Source organism: Ambystoma mexicanum, chromosome 12 (genome assembly GCF_040938575.1).
Source record: "Ambystoma mexicanum isolate Mex_15411 chromosome 12, UKY_AmexF1_1, whole genome shotgun sequence".
In the NCBI taxonomy this organism is placed as follows: Eukaryota; Metazoa; Chordata; class Amphibia; order Caudata; family Ambystomatidae; genus Ambystoma; species Ambystoma mexicanum.
In genome coordinates, this window is record NC_090936.1 from 56,677,296 (window position 1) to 56,694,527 (window position 17,232).

Consider the following 17,232-nt stretch of genomic DNA (forward strand, 5'->3'; position numbering starts at 1 on the left):
TTTCCGGATGATACCCAGAAGTCAAACTAACTTCCACTCCAAGTTTCTTACAGAAGGCCCTCCAGAAGTTTGAAATAAATTGAGATCCCCTGTCAGAGATAACTTGACTTGGGAGTCCATGTAGTCTAACTACACCCTGCAAAAAACTATGAGCCAGTTTTTCCGCGGTAACCTCTCCCTCTATTGGTAAAAAATGTGCTTCTTTAGTAAGAAGATCGACCACAACAAGAATGGTAGTACAACCCTTATCTTGAGGGAGATCAACTATGAAATCCAAAGAGATTGTGTGCCAAGGACGAGGAGGAACAGGTAATGGCTCCAATAACCCATGCGGCTTCCCAACTTGACTTTTCTCTTGTGCACAGACTGCACAGACTACACAAGTTTTAACAAAATTCAAGGTGTCTTGGCGAATTTTTTCCCACCAAAAATTCCTTCGAACCAGTTCCAGAGTTTTTCTGAACCCAGGATGTCCTGCTAAAATGGATTCATGACAATTTCTCAAAACCTTTTCTCTCAACTCATCAGTAGGTACATAAAGCTTGTTATCAAAAAAAGGAAGATTGTCTTTCAACTTTCTAGCTGGATCCAGTCTCACCCACTCCTCCATCTTCTGCAAGGACATATTCTGACGAACTTCATTCAAAAAATCAATTTCTTTAATGGCTCCAGCTAACAAAAAACGTTCTGGAGCAATTATAGGTTCTGGTTCTATAATCTCTTTGTCTTCACTTCCAGGAAATTGGCGAGATAACGCATCAGCTTTTTTTGTTTTGACTTCCGGGTTTAAAAGTCACAATGAAATCATAATCTGCAAAGAACAAAGACCAACGAAGTTGGCGTGGAGACAAAGTTCTTGCAGATTTTAAAAACAATAAATTTCGATGATCAGTAAGGACCGTTACTGTATGTCTTGCTCCTTTAAGAAAATGTCTCCATTCTTCAAAAGCGGACTTTATTGCTAACAGTTCCCGATCAGCAATTGTGTAGTTCACTTCAGCAGCAGAAAACTTTCTAGAAAAGAATGCAACTGGATGTATTTGACCAGTAGTTTCATTCCTTTGAGAAAGCACCGCCCCCAACGCTAAATTTGAAGCGTCCGCCTCCAAAAAAAAAGGTTTGGAAAGATCTGGATGAATTAGAATTGGACTAGAAGTAAATCTTTGTTTTAACTCTTGAAAAGCCTTTTCTGCTTCAAGGTCCCAGTCAAATTTCACTCCTTTTTTCAAAAGCCTCGTTATAGGAGCAACCAGCCGAGAAAAACCTTCTATAAATCTCCTATAAAAATTGGCAAATCCTAAGAAACTTTGTATTTCCTTAACCTTAGTAGGAGGGGGCCATTCAAGAACGGCTTGCACTTTTTTAGGATTCATTTCTAAAATCGGTATGGAATTGACTTTTTTCCAATTTGGCAAACAAATGATTTTCTCGCAACTTTTGTAACACCAAGCGCACATGTTTCTGATGTTGATCTAGGTCAGAAGAGAAAATCAAAATATCATCGATATAAACGACAACAAAAATATCCAAGTATTCTCTAAAAACCTCATCAATGAAAAATTGGAAAGCCGCTGGAGCATTACATAGACCGAATGGCATAACCTGATATTCAAACAGCCCAAATCTGGTCTTAAACGCTGTCTTCCATTCGTCCCCTTCCTGCACACGTACAAGATGGTAAGCTCCTCTCAGATCTAATTTTGAGAAAATATTTGCTCCTTGTATTTGATTAAGCATTTCTGAGATGAGAGGAAGAGGATACCGGTTCTTAATAGTGACTTTGTTAACTGCTCGATAATCTATGCAAGTTCTAAGCGAGCCGTCCGGTTTTGGTACAAAAAATAAAGGAGAGGCCGCAGGTGACTTAGAATGACGAATAAATCCTTTGGCCAAATTTTCTGACAAATATTCTTTTAAATAATCATTCTCTTTCTCAGTAAGAGCATATACCCTACTACTAGGCAAAATTGTTCCTGGCTCCAGTTCAATTTTACAATCAAAGGATCTATGGGGTGGTAATTCTCCTGCCACTTTCTCATCAAATACATCCCAGAAATCTTTATAACACTGGGGAAGTTGACCCACTACAGCTCCCACATCATGACCTCCAATTCCAGTCTCAGCCAGAAAACTAGACACGGAATTACTTTGTTTTACCTCTTCCTCTAAGAGACTTCCTGAAAAGCAATTCTCTTTACAAAAATCGGATTGCATGTCAATTGTCCTAGCACTCCAATCAATTAGGGGATTATGGAGAGTAAGCCAAGGCATGCCCAAGATAATCTTTAACAAAGGGGCATCAATTAACTCAAACGAAATTATCTCTTTGTGACCTCCTGATAACTCCAAAGTTAAAGAACCAGTTCTATGAGTAATAGGACCAGAAGATAAACATGTACCATCAACAGCCCTAGCCTGCTCTACAACCTCCTTCAGAATAATTGGAATTCCCAACGATTTGGCCAGACCCCAATCCATGAAATTCCCAGTCGCACCCGAGTCAATCATTACAGGACCATTTCCCTTACACTCCAAATCAAAAAATAAGGATACATTTATGGTTATATGAGGGACCGCTGTCTGCACCGTATTAGCGATCTGTTGTACCTTGATTGCTGAGGAAGAAGTCTTCTTGGGAGTGTAAGGACAGTTTCCTAAAAAGTGCCCACCTCTTCCACAGTATAAACAAAGATTATTATCTCTCCTCCTAGTCTTTTCCTCCACTGTTAACGGGCCTCTGATTCTTGGAGATGAATTATTCCCTTTGGGTTTACTCTCTATTTTAGGTCTATCTACTCTAAGTATAGACTTTACATCACTCTGACCATGACGTCTCTCTGCCTTCCTTTCACTCAAACGGAAGTCCAATTGAATAACCAAATCAATCAGACCTTCACAAGTAGGAGGGCGTTCAACTACTCCAGACAAAGCATCCTTTAACTCATCTCTAAGGCCCCGATAAAACAACGAGGCCTGTTTAACCTCGGGCCACTTGCTTTCTAACACAAGGGACTTAAATTGTGTTATATAAGCAATCAAGTCTCTATTACCTTGTTTTAATTCTAAAAGTTCACCATCTACTTCCAGAGATAACTGTCTTCTATCAAACATTTTTCGGAATATCTCTAAAAAACTGGAATAATTTTCTAAAACCGCATTCTTTTGACTCACCAACAACCCAGCCCAAGCAGATGCCTCCCCAGAAAGATATGACAACATAAATGTTATCTTAGAAGCATCCGATGGAAATAATTCTGGTCTACTCATAAAATGTAATTCACATTGTGTTAAGAACACTCTAAATCTCTTGGAATCCCCATGATAACGTTCTGGGGGCGCCAAAGGAACTGGCATAATTATACTCCTTACCCCTTCTGCCACTGAAGGCGCCCGTTGTATGTGTGGTAACTGATCTTCTCTTTCTAATTCAGGTGGAGAACCTGCGCCCCCTGAAACCTCATCCTCTCTCCTTTCTCCCCGCTGTTGAATTTGTGTAACTTTAACACTTAAGTCATCTACCTTTTGACTAAGTAAGGCATTTTCTTCCCGAGAAATTTTCAACTCCTCCCGTAACTCCCTAATCAAAGATCCTAACATCTCCATGGATTCATCGGGGTTCATGACAGCTCGGGCGGACTAAATTATTGGCCTTTCATTCTGTCAGGCTGAGAGGTCCTGTATCCGCGGAAGCTGCTGAACCCCCGACAATCCCCCTGAGATGTATTTCCCAGAACTAGTTTTCAATACAGCTCTGTAAACTACACCCCAAAGGGAAAGGGGGAATGGGACAACAAAACAACACCAGGCAGACTGCGTCAAGGCTAATCAGTGCTGAACCTGCAGAGGATAAAGAATAACATATACACTTCCTTAATTCACTTACTTAACCTTATGAATGGGAAGACATTAATCCTTAACTAATAATTGAGAATCCTACCTGGTTCTTCTCTTGAAATTTCTTAGAGAAGCGGTTAAGAAGCTGAAAATCTCTCTTACTTGCGATATTTGAAATTCCCAGCAACTTCTTACATTAGGCAAAACTGGAAGTCTTAGTTCTTTGTTTGTCTTTTTTCCAACATGCACTGGTAGTTCAATTAGATTGTCTTTAAAATGTTCTTTCTTGACATTTCAAAACTTTTCAAACTATTTATAATTTTCTTGAGTCTTTAAATCCTTGAAGAAAGAGGAAACACGTGCTAACTGCACACGCAGGTTATTTCCATTAAAATTATCGATGAACTTCACATAGAAATCTTCCTGGTTGAAGAACACGCGCAAACGGATGAAGACGCGCGATCAAAATAATCCACACGCGCAAAAAATCACACGCGCAATAGTCCACACGCGCAAGAATTCACACGCGCAATAGTCCACACGCGCAATAATGTTCTCCTGCGAGACACGCGAAATAAGAACACCCGCGCTATTGAGTTCAAACGCAACGAAGTGATTCTCACGCGCAAAATCACTCGCGATGGAAAAAACACATGCGCACTCACATGGCACGCGACGAACAGATTCTCGCGCTTTGTACACCCGCGCTAAACATCACACGCGCTTTGTATTTCACACGCGCTTAGTATTTCATACGCGCTTAGTATTTCACACGCGCTTTGTACACCCGCGCTAAAAATCACACGCGCTTTGTATTTCACACGCGCTTAGTATTTCACACGCGCTTTGTACACCCGCGCTAAAAATCACACGCGCTTAGTATTTCACACGCGCTTTGTATTTCGCACGCGCTTTGTATTTCACACGTACTTTGTAGTTCTCACGCAGCGTACAGCTTTTCGCGCAAAGGATCACCCGCGCAATAAAACACACGCGCGTTTAAAATGGCACGAAACCAACCTCTACTCGCGCTCGGAATACACACGCTAGAAAGCACGCGCTAACTTGAATACGCACGCGACAGTCAAAATCTCGCGCTAAGGAACACCGCACTGGAAACACAAGCGCACTCCGATATTTCAATAGTTTTAGTAGAAACACTACTTTTAACGAATTTTCAAGGAGAATGTTATTAAGATGAACAGATTTACAGTAGAAATAAAGTCACTTATCTCCTGAGCGAATTCACAAAGATTTCCTGCTTTTCCTATCTTCAAAACGAATTCCTGCCAGCTGAAGACTTCTCCTGAACCCCCAAGAAAGTAGCCGCTCAACTGCTGAGATCTGAAGGATAAAATCCACCAGGCCTAATACTAAAGCAGGAGCATCCACTGAACACGTCCTCTCAGATGGGATTTTGATGATGAAAGGCACAGAGTGACAGTTTAGAATGTTCATTGTTGTTCAGCATTGTCTTCTAGCCAATCAGAGCTGTCACTGTGAGGCTCCATCTTGCCTTGGGTCAGAACCAGGATTCTGAATCAACAAGTTAAGGCCTAACCAACTATAATGGAAAACTTCCCACCCACACAAAGCTAATCTGAAAAGGATAATAATAAAAAGGAAACTTGAATAAGAGAAGGAAACCTGACAGCTTCCACCTCCCATCAATCAGTTAAATTCCCTTCCATCCCTCTCCCCCCATTTCCGACGAAGATCTACACCTCACCCCCATACTGCATGCATCCCCAGCATTACAGTGACAGTGCTATAGAATACATATTAGCCCATCCTTCACGTTTTAAGTAACATTCGGCAGCCAGTCTTCTTTTCTTTTTTTTCACCTCCCCCTGGGATATGGACAGCCCCTCTTCCATCGCCCCCCTTTCTGACATTATCCTTCCCCTCTTAGTACAGTCCCTATCCAGCGATAGGCCACGAGATGGCGTCCTTCTCCAAGAGTTCTGCAACTTCCTCTTCTTTAGAGAATTATAAGACTTCCCATCTAATTTGCTTAGTTGCAGGTAGGATTTTGTCCTGAAGTTGAAATAAGTGCATCCCCGTCAGAACATCCAGGATCACATTTCTTTTTTGTTGGTTTGTGGAGTATACCTGGTGCGTTCTGGCCAGTATTATCTCTGTCTCTTCTGAAGCATTCAAAATCTGGCAAGGCAAAAAAGAGCCCTGACATAATCTTCCAACTCATTATCAGCAATTTGTTTTGGAACTCCCCTAAGCCTGATGTTATTCCGCCGTATTCTATCCTCGGAATCTTCCTGTTTCCCTATGAGACATTCCAATTGTTGTTTCGTATCTGTCATTCTCTCTGCAAGTTCGTCTTGCTCATGCACCTGTTCACGTAGGGTGCTCTCTACCTCCTCCAATCTTCTCTCTGCTGCCATCACATGTTTATCCAGCTCTGCTATGGATTTCATTAAGTTCACCGTACTATCTGTAATTTCTTTTTTAATTTTCAGAGCTGTAAATCAGACTACAGACTACTATAGTAGGAGCATCGTCCATCACCCCTGACTCTCATGGAGAATGAATCTGCACGGCTGTTAGCTGTTGATTTTTTCTGTTTCCCTTTTGGGCTTGTATCATGCTCTTTATATCTCCTGATGTAGATGCTTTTGGTTTCACTGAAGCTTTTGTCAAACTGCCTTCACACCCAAGTAATCGATGTCCCAGGCTTTATGTGTCTCAGGAATATCAACTACGCTTCCCCCGGGTCACAACCAAAGTTAGACTGGGGCCTTGCGGCGCTCCTCCCATCTGCTCTTAACCTAGCCAACGTTGACGACTGAGTTAAGGCAGGAAATGTATCATCCAACCCAGAGTGTCAGTAAGCCCTAACAGAGGGTCAATTCATCAGAATTCTAACCAAACCCTGATGCTCCCCAAAGGTATGCCTCAATTGCCGCTCCGTTGATGTGCCGTGCTGAGCCCTCTCCCCACAACAATACTCACACGTCGTTCCCATGTATTCCACCAATGGATGTATGACCTTGGGTCAAAATCAAAACCCTTGCCGATTAATCCTCTGCCTCTTCAGTTATGAGTGGACTGTGCCCCTTCTTATGCCCGCTGCTCACTCACATTTTATTGGCTGCATTACCGAGCGCCTCCGGCTTGTCCGCACATGGCCAACCTGCTCCACCCCCCTCTGAGATTATTGCCTGTGTGCCGCTCAGAGAAACCGCTTGGCTGATGACCCAGCATTCAATCTGCGGTCCATTCAGCTCTGCAGCTTGGCCTTGCGCTGACAACGGGAGGTGCTTAGCTTCCTTCTCGCTGTCCCAACTGTTCACCGCCGACCTGGACTGGAACAGCCACCGCCTAATCCGACCCATCAGCACGTGGGGTGCCATTTTGCACGTCACAATCACCAAGTTGTGCTGTTTCTCATCAGTCACAGGAGCGTCGCTGGGGGTCCATAAAAGGAATTGGCTGTCACAGGGGGGTTTACACTTACATCTTTGAAGGGAAAACCCCCTTTCTTCACACCATTAATGGGTGGTGTGTGCGTCTAATCGGCCCGGGCTCACAGGGACAGCACCGCCATGCCTCCCTGGTTGGCCATGTGCCCTATTTAAAATTGCTTCAGTAGCAGGTGGCACCCACTTCTCCATCGAACGGGCATGGCCACGAATGAATTGGCGGCCCATGCTCGGGTCAACAAAGCTTAATGATCTATGCTGCACTAAGTTGCCGGTATGTAAAATCCCACCACAATGATCCCCCTATCCGAGCATCTGTTAACATCTAGACTAAATCATGCCTCTTCCGTAGTCCCTTCTCTATCTTCTTTCATGCGTCACTATATACGGAATAATGCTTGCGGTAGCGTGAGCGGTCAGCCGGTGGCACATTTTATGCATGGCTAGAGCAGTAATAGCCACGCCACACATGCAGTCTCTCAGAAAACCCTACGTACTCGATTTCCATTCCTGTTTGATGGGGCCGCGATAGGTACTGCACAGGACTGTCATTTGGACGGGGAAAATGAGCAGTCCTAAATTGAAGCACAGAAGTCCTCTTTTTATGTTCTTTATTTGCAGCCATCTGTAACATAAGAGAGGACACACACTTTCAAGGCTAACTGAGAAGCATTCTATTTATAAGCCCTTACTTTGCTGATTTGGGGATTTTTAGTCTTTCTTGTGCACGTATTGGTTGAGCCGGTACACCCTTTTGTACCATCACAACGTGGTTCTTGGCTCTTTGGCAAAGGTTCTTTAGACTACTGTATTCTTGCTGGCATGGAGGCGCAGGCGGCGGTTCCATTGACTGATCATAGAAAGGGGACTTTATTTACTTTTCCAGACACAGGCTTTTCCTCTTGGCAGATGGCAAGGCATTTCCCACTGAAACTTGCTATCACCGAGTTTTGCAGTTGTCCATTGGCCAAAGCTTAGTCTTTAAACTGATTTCTAAAGACAGACTGTCTGTCGCTATCTTTTAAGCACGATGAGACGTTTAGTGAAAGCTGCCCTATATAAATACTAGATAGATAGATGTATTACTGCTATGAGGAAATAGCTTTGGTTAAGACTGGCTGATCTGCATTAAGCATCTCGCTTTATAACACCAGGGGGTCCACAGAGAAGGCATGACATACATTCCTTCAAGCGTTATTAATCTCATAGTATTGCCTTGCAATCATCAACTGTATACTTAGATTAATTTAATTATTGTTAAGACATACTCAGCAGCTGAAAATGTGTGTGTGCCACATTCTTGGCACTGTAAATCCCAGGGCGAAGAACATAGCATGTACTTCCTTACCATATTTAATGTTAAATGTCTTGGCATTGCACAGAACAATATTCACATTCAATAGCCGCATTATAGATTTTCTATGAAAAGACCCTGCACGCCCGCCCAAGCGTTCTGTTTCCAGTATTATACCCATTTATAATTCTGCACACAGGCCATCCTTCCTAAGTTGATGCTCTTACTACCTTGAACTTTCTCCTCTCTGTAAAGACCTCTAGCTTAGCAGAAACGACTTCCCAAAATTACAGCAGCTTCCAAAAATAGGGGCCAGACACATCACAATTTGAGATTAACCTTGGTGTGGATTCACCGCAGCAGTGCACCGTGGTTGTCCAGGTTCATCTGCACTGAGTAACCCTAATAAGTGGGAAAAAAGGTGCAGAGTAAACAAATGCAGAATAAACAAGTTTCGGCCACCCTACCGGGCCACGATCGGCCAGAAAACTCAATGTTAAGCAATTGGCTGAAGTAGATGGACTGGCCAAGAGACTTGTTTTGGTGAGGGCAATTAGGCTCTTCTCTTCAGCCTAAGTTATAAGTCAGATCAAGAAGACCGTACAAAATCTCTATCTCGCAATATCCATGAGAACCAAATGATAGTTACTAGCAAGGACGTGTCACCCTTTTTGCATATCAGGTGTGAATAACTCTCCTTCCGGGATCGACCCATTATGTTTTACCTCTCAAAAGAGAGGCCTGACTGTGTTACTCCACCATCTTGCTTGGCCCTCTAGACCCAAATTACACAGACCATTCAGGCCTGCTGTTCTGTATTCATTAAGAGTCTCCATATGGGCCTTAAAGTCCAACTCCAGGCTTCGATGGCTGGAATCCTGACGGGTTTTCAGGATATCCCTCATTACTATTGCACCTGGAAAAACTTGTGTATAGGCACCATACAAATGGCCAATAAATAAAATATTCATAAGGAAAATGTGCATACATTTAGAATATGGGTATGCAAATTTACCTCATGAATATTAATGAGGTGTATCCTGAAACCCTGGCATGGATCCGACCTTCGACGCCTGGAGTTGGGCATCCCTGATCTATAGGGTTCACTTGTTCCTCCAACCCTTGTAAAGTTTAGGCATATGGTCTTCCAAATCCCCCCTCCAGAACTGGCAAATGTTACCAAGTTAGCAGGCTCAATCCAGTGTGTTTTTTACCAGCATGCCACACCTCTCATGTTTTCTTTTACTCCACAAAACGCGTATATACCTTTGCTTTACTTCAAGCATCTGTCTGTAATTCCGCCACTGGTTCGTTCGTCACCTTTACACTTCTTGCTCTTGCCTCAGTGCCCTTTTCCTTGGATTTCATTAGAAAATGTGCACTGCCTTTGTGTCTTCCTAATCTTGCTACTTTTACCTTTGACCTTTTCTATACTCTGGCCCTCATTTACGAGTTAGGCGGAAATTTGTAGAGAAATCCTCCAAAGAATAGGTCTGAGGAATTACTGTTACCGACACTTGGTCCGGCGGAATTTCCGCCTGATTACAAGTGGTGGTCGCGGTGTAATGCCCCATTTATTTTGGGTACATTGGACCCAATGGGTCTTTTTTTGCAGAATTGCCATGGCGGAATTACTGCCACAGTAATTCTGACAATTCTGCCGATTATTTTGGCGTTGAGTGGGAAGATTTACCTTCAAGGTTTTGCTCGAGATAAATCATCAACTCAAAACTCATAATTTCGTGTAGTGGTAAAATTGGAGGCAACTCACTTTCCTCCAATTTTACCATTTATTGCCGTACTCATAATGAGGCCCTCTGTTCTTTCTCCATCTTCATCCTAGTGGCTACCACAAGATGTTGAAAACTGAACAGTTAATAATTGACCATCTTCACTTCTAAAGGGTTTGGGATTCCCCAATAGCCTTTCTTCCAGAACTGTAAGATTTCTTCCTCACCAAGTCCATTTATTTTTCACTCAATTAAGGGACCAATTACCTACTAAGGAAACTGAGCTCCCTTAATGAAATGGATCTCCCAGCTAATCATCAACATTAGGTGGTCACTTTGCGAATGACTGCCGGCTCTCAGCTCAGCTATTTTATCCTTAAATGCAAATAAAGGCCTAGTCGGTAAGGAACTGGGAGGTTGTAATGATTCTGCTCAGTCCCTGGCGTATCATCCCTTGTGCGTTCACAGGTTCCATCCTTTCACGGAATGTGCCGGAATCTCCTTTACAGGTTCTAGCATCTGTATGCTTCCTGAATCACCCAATTTGTATTCGGTGTGTTAATCTATTTGCCCCCTATGCAGTCTGCTGGCCTCTGGGTATTAAGGTCGCCCATAACTAATATATCTGCTTACTTTCCATCTTCCAGTCGCATCTACGTAAAACCTCTTGGATTTCTCAATTTCCTGGAAGGGCCATAGACATTTAACACTGGGATATATGACACTTGTGGCAATTTAGATTTACACAGATTGAGCCGTCCGAAGCGATTAGGCGATTAGTACATGTGTAACACTCATATATCATTGGCGTAGATATCCCACATTATACTTCTGTTTCAAGTCCCCATTAAGGGCAACACTTTTTTCCTCAACTGCAGTTCCACTTAAGCCCCATGGATCTGGTCCCAGGGCCGTACCAGGTGATATCAGCCCTAATGACCGAGTTAAAAGCCTGAGCACAGCAAGGGCACTTAACACGGTTTAGAGCCTCACAACCACTTATAAGACCCAAGGGGAAGCTGTCATAAGTTGTGTCGGGTAAAAGTAAAAATATCAAAAGGACATTACGGGTGGATGCAAGGAATGCTTTTAAATGTCTATCTAGCAGGTGTGTTAGCATTCGACACTTACTTGGGCTAATGCCCACTCTGCATGGGCATTTAACTTTTCACGAGCAGGCAGGGGTCTATTAAGAATATTTAAATCTGCTTGGGCCATTGTGCAGAATTGGCTAGAAGTCCGAATGCGCAGGCCTGTTAATATTTCAATAATCTGCCTGAGCAATCGTGGGGAATTGGCTGCGGGTTTCCTCTGTGCTGACAGGATGCTTGGAATGTGGCATTCCCAGCAATCTAGGGGTTCTGCATCCCTGAGATTGTCCAATGGGAATGCTTAATGATCCCGCCAAGGGTTATAATATGAATCCTAGGCCGCCTTCCAAAATGGCCTCCTTCAAAACCTTTGTCTCCTGAATTACTAAGAAATCCTGACACTTGCCATTGCAAACGTCCCCTTGTGCTGCAGCTGTAGTTCAGAAGTGTTGCGCCTCTTAACTGATAGCTCATGAATCTCTTGTCTCCCCGATGCTGAACTTGGTCGGTGGTGGATGGAAAACACGGCATATGATTTCTCTTGCAGTAGTTATCCACGCACTGGACCAGCTGCGTGGAGCTTGAGCTGAAAAACCCAAGTAGAGGCAGAGAAATTAGCTAGATAATGTCCTCACCTAAATTCCCGTGCTTAGAATCGCATATTAATTCAACATAAAACATCTTACCCTTTGATGCAGGGGTTGCAACCTGTGGGTCTCCAGATATTTTGCAACATAACTCCCAGGATCCTCACCATTGACTATGTTGGCTAGTGAGGAGAGTGGTTCTAATCCCAAACATCTGGACATTCAAAGGTTGGCAATCCCCTACTATAATGTATGGGATATATACATGCATACTGTAACTTGGCCTATTATTTAATGAATGAGGGCTTCCCCCTTTCTTATAATGCAGTAATAACTTGTCCAGGTACCCCTCATTAAGAGGCCCAGATTGGAGGCAACTGCCTCGCAGTCCTTGCCCCAACGCTTGGAACGTCTTGATCACCAGCCTTCGGTCTGAAGAAAACCTGTCGCCATCCTAAGAGAAGAGAAAGAGCCACCTTTTTGCTTCATTTTACTGAACCCCAAAGCCTGCCTTTCCTCCCCCTTTCACGCACCTGTGGTTCTTTTTCCTCACACTGTCAAGTGAACTTGTTGTGTCTGGGCACTGAACTAATGCCAATGAATGCATGAACCAACAGCCACAATAGTACGATAACCCTAGTTCAGGACTGATATCCTAGAGGACATTAAGAAGGGAGCTGCTGATAATCTGACATTGGAAGCACTGAGAGTGGACACATATTTCAAATTGTAAAATGCAGATTTAATTCACCACACAAGTGAAATGGTCCTGTTGGGGCCAAAATGTAATTTGATTTTGAGTTCTTAATCACACAAAATTCCAAATATTTTAATCAAGGGAAAAATGCAGAACTAATATATAAAGTAAAAATAAAGGTACATTAAAAAGAAACAAATTAATTTAAAAAATGAGCAAAAATAAAAATAATTGTTAAATGAAATGCTCAATTTATGTCAAAAACGCTGTGAAGATAAATATGAATAAACTATTCAGAAAAAAAGGCGCAGTTCTCTCTTTGCCAGGTTCGATCAGTCGAAAAATGCGCACTGATTTACTTTGCGATGAAATAGTGAATTTGTCTGATATTTGCTTCCTTAAATTTGAGGCCTCAGTGTGCTTACTCCTTGCCACATACATCCGGACACCGTAAGCTCTTGCCAGATACTATGTTCCCAGATACAGTACCTCTTCTGCGCCCTTCTCTTTAAAGGATGGACCAAACCAATGCAAAGTATTGTAAGTGATCTTTCAAAGCAAAAACCCTAAGGTTAGCGGTGTCGCTAGATCGGGGCTTTGCACCGCCGGCACTCCTGATGTTTTGGACTACGACTCCCATGATCCGTAACTGCCGGCTATGCTGGCCCGGTCTGGTGACAGCTGTAGTCGCAAACATCTGGTGAGCCAAAGACTGCAGGTCCCTGTGGAACATGGACGTGTATCTCAACTGTTTCTATGCATGACTTCATTGGCCAATCCTTTTCTCCAGCATTTCAGGCAGAACCATCAACACGCCATCTCTTTCAGGGTCATCTTTCTCTTGGCGCATTTCAACGCGGGGGAGGGTCCTACGTTGAACGTGTCAATTGCGTGACGTGCATTTCTGAATTTCCTTTTTCAGACAGGCCGGCCGGAGAGAGACGCCCGACTCTCTTAACGCCAACCAACGCCACCAGCAGTAAAACTGCGCTAAGGAACCAGGTGCTTCTGCTGGAGTGCATACCCGATGGATTGTGAGTAGCTGTTGTGGTTTCTGCACATCTGATTGTTTTCTGATACACAGGCATGCACATATTTCAGCCACCCAAAGCCATGGACACTAAGTAAGGCACTGTAACAAGGTCCTTGAGAAGGAACACGGACCCGGCCACATCTGGAACACTGCTACTTTATTTTGTTCATTGTGTTACGTGTGTATCATGTGTATGCCAAGTGCAGCTCTCAAGTGTGCCGTGCGTGTAGTTGGTCCTCTCCTAGCTGTACACAGAGTTGATTTTCATTGTATGTTCAACTGGGGTTGCCTTAAGTCAAGTGTGGAGTTTTCAGGTGAAAATGTGTGCAATGTCAATGATTTGAATTGTTTAGTGATTAATATATGCCAGGCTTGATGTGTGTGCTGAGTAGCCCTGTCCATAAAAATGATGCATTTGACCTTTAGCTTCTTCTGGCCCATTCTAGGTTCCCCATGGCTGTCCTCACTTGTATCTTTTTCCGCCCGATCCCCCTTCCACAAAATCTCCAACGGCACTTTGCGTCATTTTGCTGCGCGGCAGTAGGATGCAGTGGTCGCACAAATAGTCTTGCCTCGCAGATGTTCCGTAGGACAATCTTGCCCAATGCCCAGTCTTGCTTTTCCCGAGAAGCACTTGGGCTGCCGGCCACGGCAAACCCCGACAAGATACATGCTTACTTTGACCAAACCACCGCTTCAAAGAGATGGGCAGTTCCTTGTTTCTCAAGAGAGGTAGCAGGAATCCCAACATGAGACTCACTCAACTTAGCTCAAAGAGGACCGGATTGTTCTGGTTAACTCTAAGCAGCATATAAGGAAACCCCAAATGTATCTCAGAGTGTGGGTGGTACTGGGGATCCCATCCTGGCTGTGAACATGGTGTGCAAAAACCAAAACAAAGTCTCTGCCACTGCCCGGCAGTTGGCGGCTTTGCAGATGTTCCTGTACCATTGGGGAACGCAATGCACACATGAAAGTCCCAAAAGTAAAAAGGGCTAATTCTTGGGTTTTTGGGATTCCCACACCCTTTTCAGGATCTGTGTGCTGGACCACCCCTAGGAAGAGGAAATTCAGCTTGAATGGCCATTAGGGTGAGTGCCTAGCTCCTGCTCTGATATTGCAGCCTCTGAGTACCCGGTTTTCTGGTAGTTATTCGAGCCACAGAGCATGGTGCGCTTATTTCCCTGAGGGTTTATTCTTCTTGACCTCTGTCTCTTCTTCCCAGGCTCTCACCCAAGGGCCCGGGCTCTGCCGCTCTGAGCCTGAGACCCTCCCCCTTGGATACTCGTTCCTCTACCGACTTATATCACCTGATTGGGCCAACTAGCCCCACCGGAATTTGCATTATCTAACTTTTGCCCTCCCCCTGCTGTTCTCTGTTGTCCTGTTTCCTTTCTACTGCCACCTGTAGCTCCCTCTCTCATCCCAACCTCCTCTTCAAACCTTCTTTTCTGAGGAGCGTAGAGTCTTGCACCTTCCACCTTTCCTGTCCTGATGTTCTTCCTCCACCTTCTCCTCATATATTCCAACCTTCTGCCCCTTCTAACCTCCGGGTATCTTCCACACTCCTGCTTACTACAGAAACTAGCGTAACCTGTCACATTTACCTCCTTATATTCTCTGCAGTACTCCTGTTCAACCACTCCCTATGACGCTTCCAGATGGTTATCTGTCTCGCTTACTGGTACAAACCTTCTCCAGATCTTTCCTCACATCTTCCATACTAACGCCAGCCTCCTCCACAGTATCTCCAAACTTGTCACTACTCCTTCCCATCCTCCTCTGTGCTATCACTGAATTCCTCCTCAGTATCACTGGTCTCTGAAGCCACTTCACTAGCCTCTTGTAGGTTGTCATTACTCTGTAGTTATCAGTTGATCTTCACCTTCACCAAGCATGTCTTTGCTGTCACCACTCCCCCCTCAAAACCACCACAAGTCTCTTGTTCCTTCCCAAACTCCTCCTTGTTGTCAGCATGTGTTAGAACTAATTTCCTGCCTCACAGGTCTGTTTCCAGGATGTGCCCCTCGAGCCGTGGACTTAGACCACCCTCTCTGGACCTTTACTCACTCCCAGTTCTCCCTTGCTTGACCTCACCCAGTCTCCCAGACCTCTGATCCAACTTCCTCTGTGCACTCTCTGGGCTCTACACTCACCCATAAACTCCCCTTTTCAGTTCCAACGCCACACCACAATGCTAATGGCTACTTTCCAAACATAAACCTCCTTCCTCCCCCAAACACATGCACTAACTGACTTTGGTCTCAAAATTGCATTATGCTCACGCACCTCTGCTGGGCTTTAGGTGAGTGTCTGCACCTGTGTGTTTTAATTGGTAAATTATTGGGATTAGTTGTTTCTTGGTGCAACTGTCCTCACTGTGGGCCTTAAGGGGCCGGACCAAGCCTTCAACTGGCCTGTCGGCCATCTTGGACTATTCTTTGCCCTTCTTGCTACACACGCTTTTGCAGGACCCAGATATTCTGTCTTTCCAGAGTGTGTAGGCTATGCTGATAAAACTCTTGATACGTTTCTAATTTCCCCTGTATGTGTAGAAAATGCTGTATTGTGGTGGAATTGCAACTTTGTATACTTAGTGAGGGATCGCTCTCGCAGGAATCAGTGTGTTCCGCCTTCTATCTTCATGGCGGCCATCTTAAGTTAGTATTGGCATCCCGTCCATTCAAAGAAAATGCAGTGGGTTCCCACAGTGGAAAAATCTAAAGAAAGGATAGAAAGCCGAATGCTTGCTGGGGGCTATATCTCAGACGCTGGAAGACACCACAACTAGAGAAAGGATAGAAAGCTGGATGATTGATGAGGGATATGTCTGAGACGCTGGAAGACACCAGACGCAGAGAATTATAGAAAGTCAGAGAAGCTTGCTGTGGGCTACATCTCAGATGCTGGAAGACACCGGACCCAGAGAAAGTATAGAAAGCTGGATGCTTGCTGAGGGCTAAATCTGAGACGCTGGAGACCCCAGACCCAGAGAAAGGATAGAAAGCTGGATGCTTGCTGAGGGCTATATCTGAGACGTTGAAAGACACCAGGCCCAGAGAAAGGATAAAAAGCCGGATGCTTGCTGAGGGCTATATCTGAGATGCTGGAAGACGCCAGACCCAGAGAAAAGATAGAAAGCTGGATGCTTGCTCAGGCCTACATCTCAGACGTTGGAAGACACCAGACCCAGAGAATGATAGCAAGTCAGAGAAGCCTGCTGAGGGCTACATCTCAGATGCTGGAAGACACCAGACCCAGAGAAAGGATAGAAAGCCAGATGCTTGCTGAGGGCTATATCTGAGATGCTGGAAGACGCCAGACCCAGAGAAAAGATAGAAAGCTGGATGCTTGCTCAGGCCTACATCTCAGACGTTGGAAGACACCAGACCCAGAGAATGATAGCAAGTCAGAGAAGCCTGCTGAGGGCTACATCTCAGATGCTGGAAGACACCAGACCCAGAGAAAGGATAGAAAGCCAGATGCTTGCTGACGGCTATATCTGAGACGTTGGAAAGCACCAGAC

General features: G+C 44.3%; 1 protein-coding gene across 25 annotated transcripts in view; it reads left to right on the forward strand.

Annotated features, from left to right (window-relative positions):
• The window catches only part of NRCAM (neuronal cell adhesion molecule), a 731,897-nt gene that overhangs the window by 537,671 nt on the left and 176,994 nt on the right, over window positions 1-17,232 (forward strand). For all 25 annotated transcript variants that reach the window (XM_069627974.1, XM_069627975.1, XM_069627972.1 and 22 more), the window contains one exon: window positions 13,596-13,707. In XM_069627974.1, coding sequence (XP_069484075.1) covers window positions 13,596-13,707 — 112 coding nt within the window. The remainder of the gene's footprint in view (window positions 1-13,595; window positions 13,708-17,232) is intronic.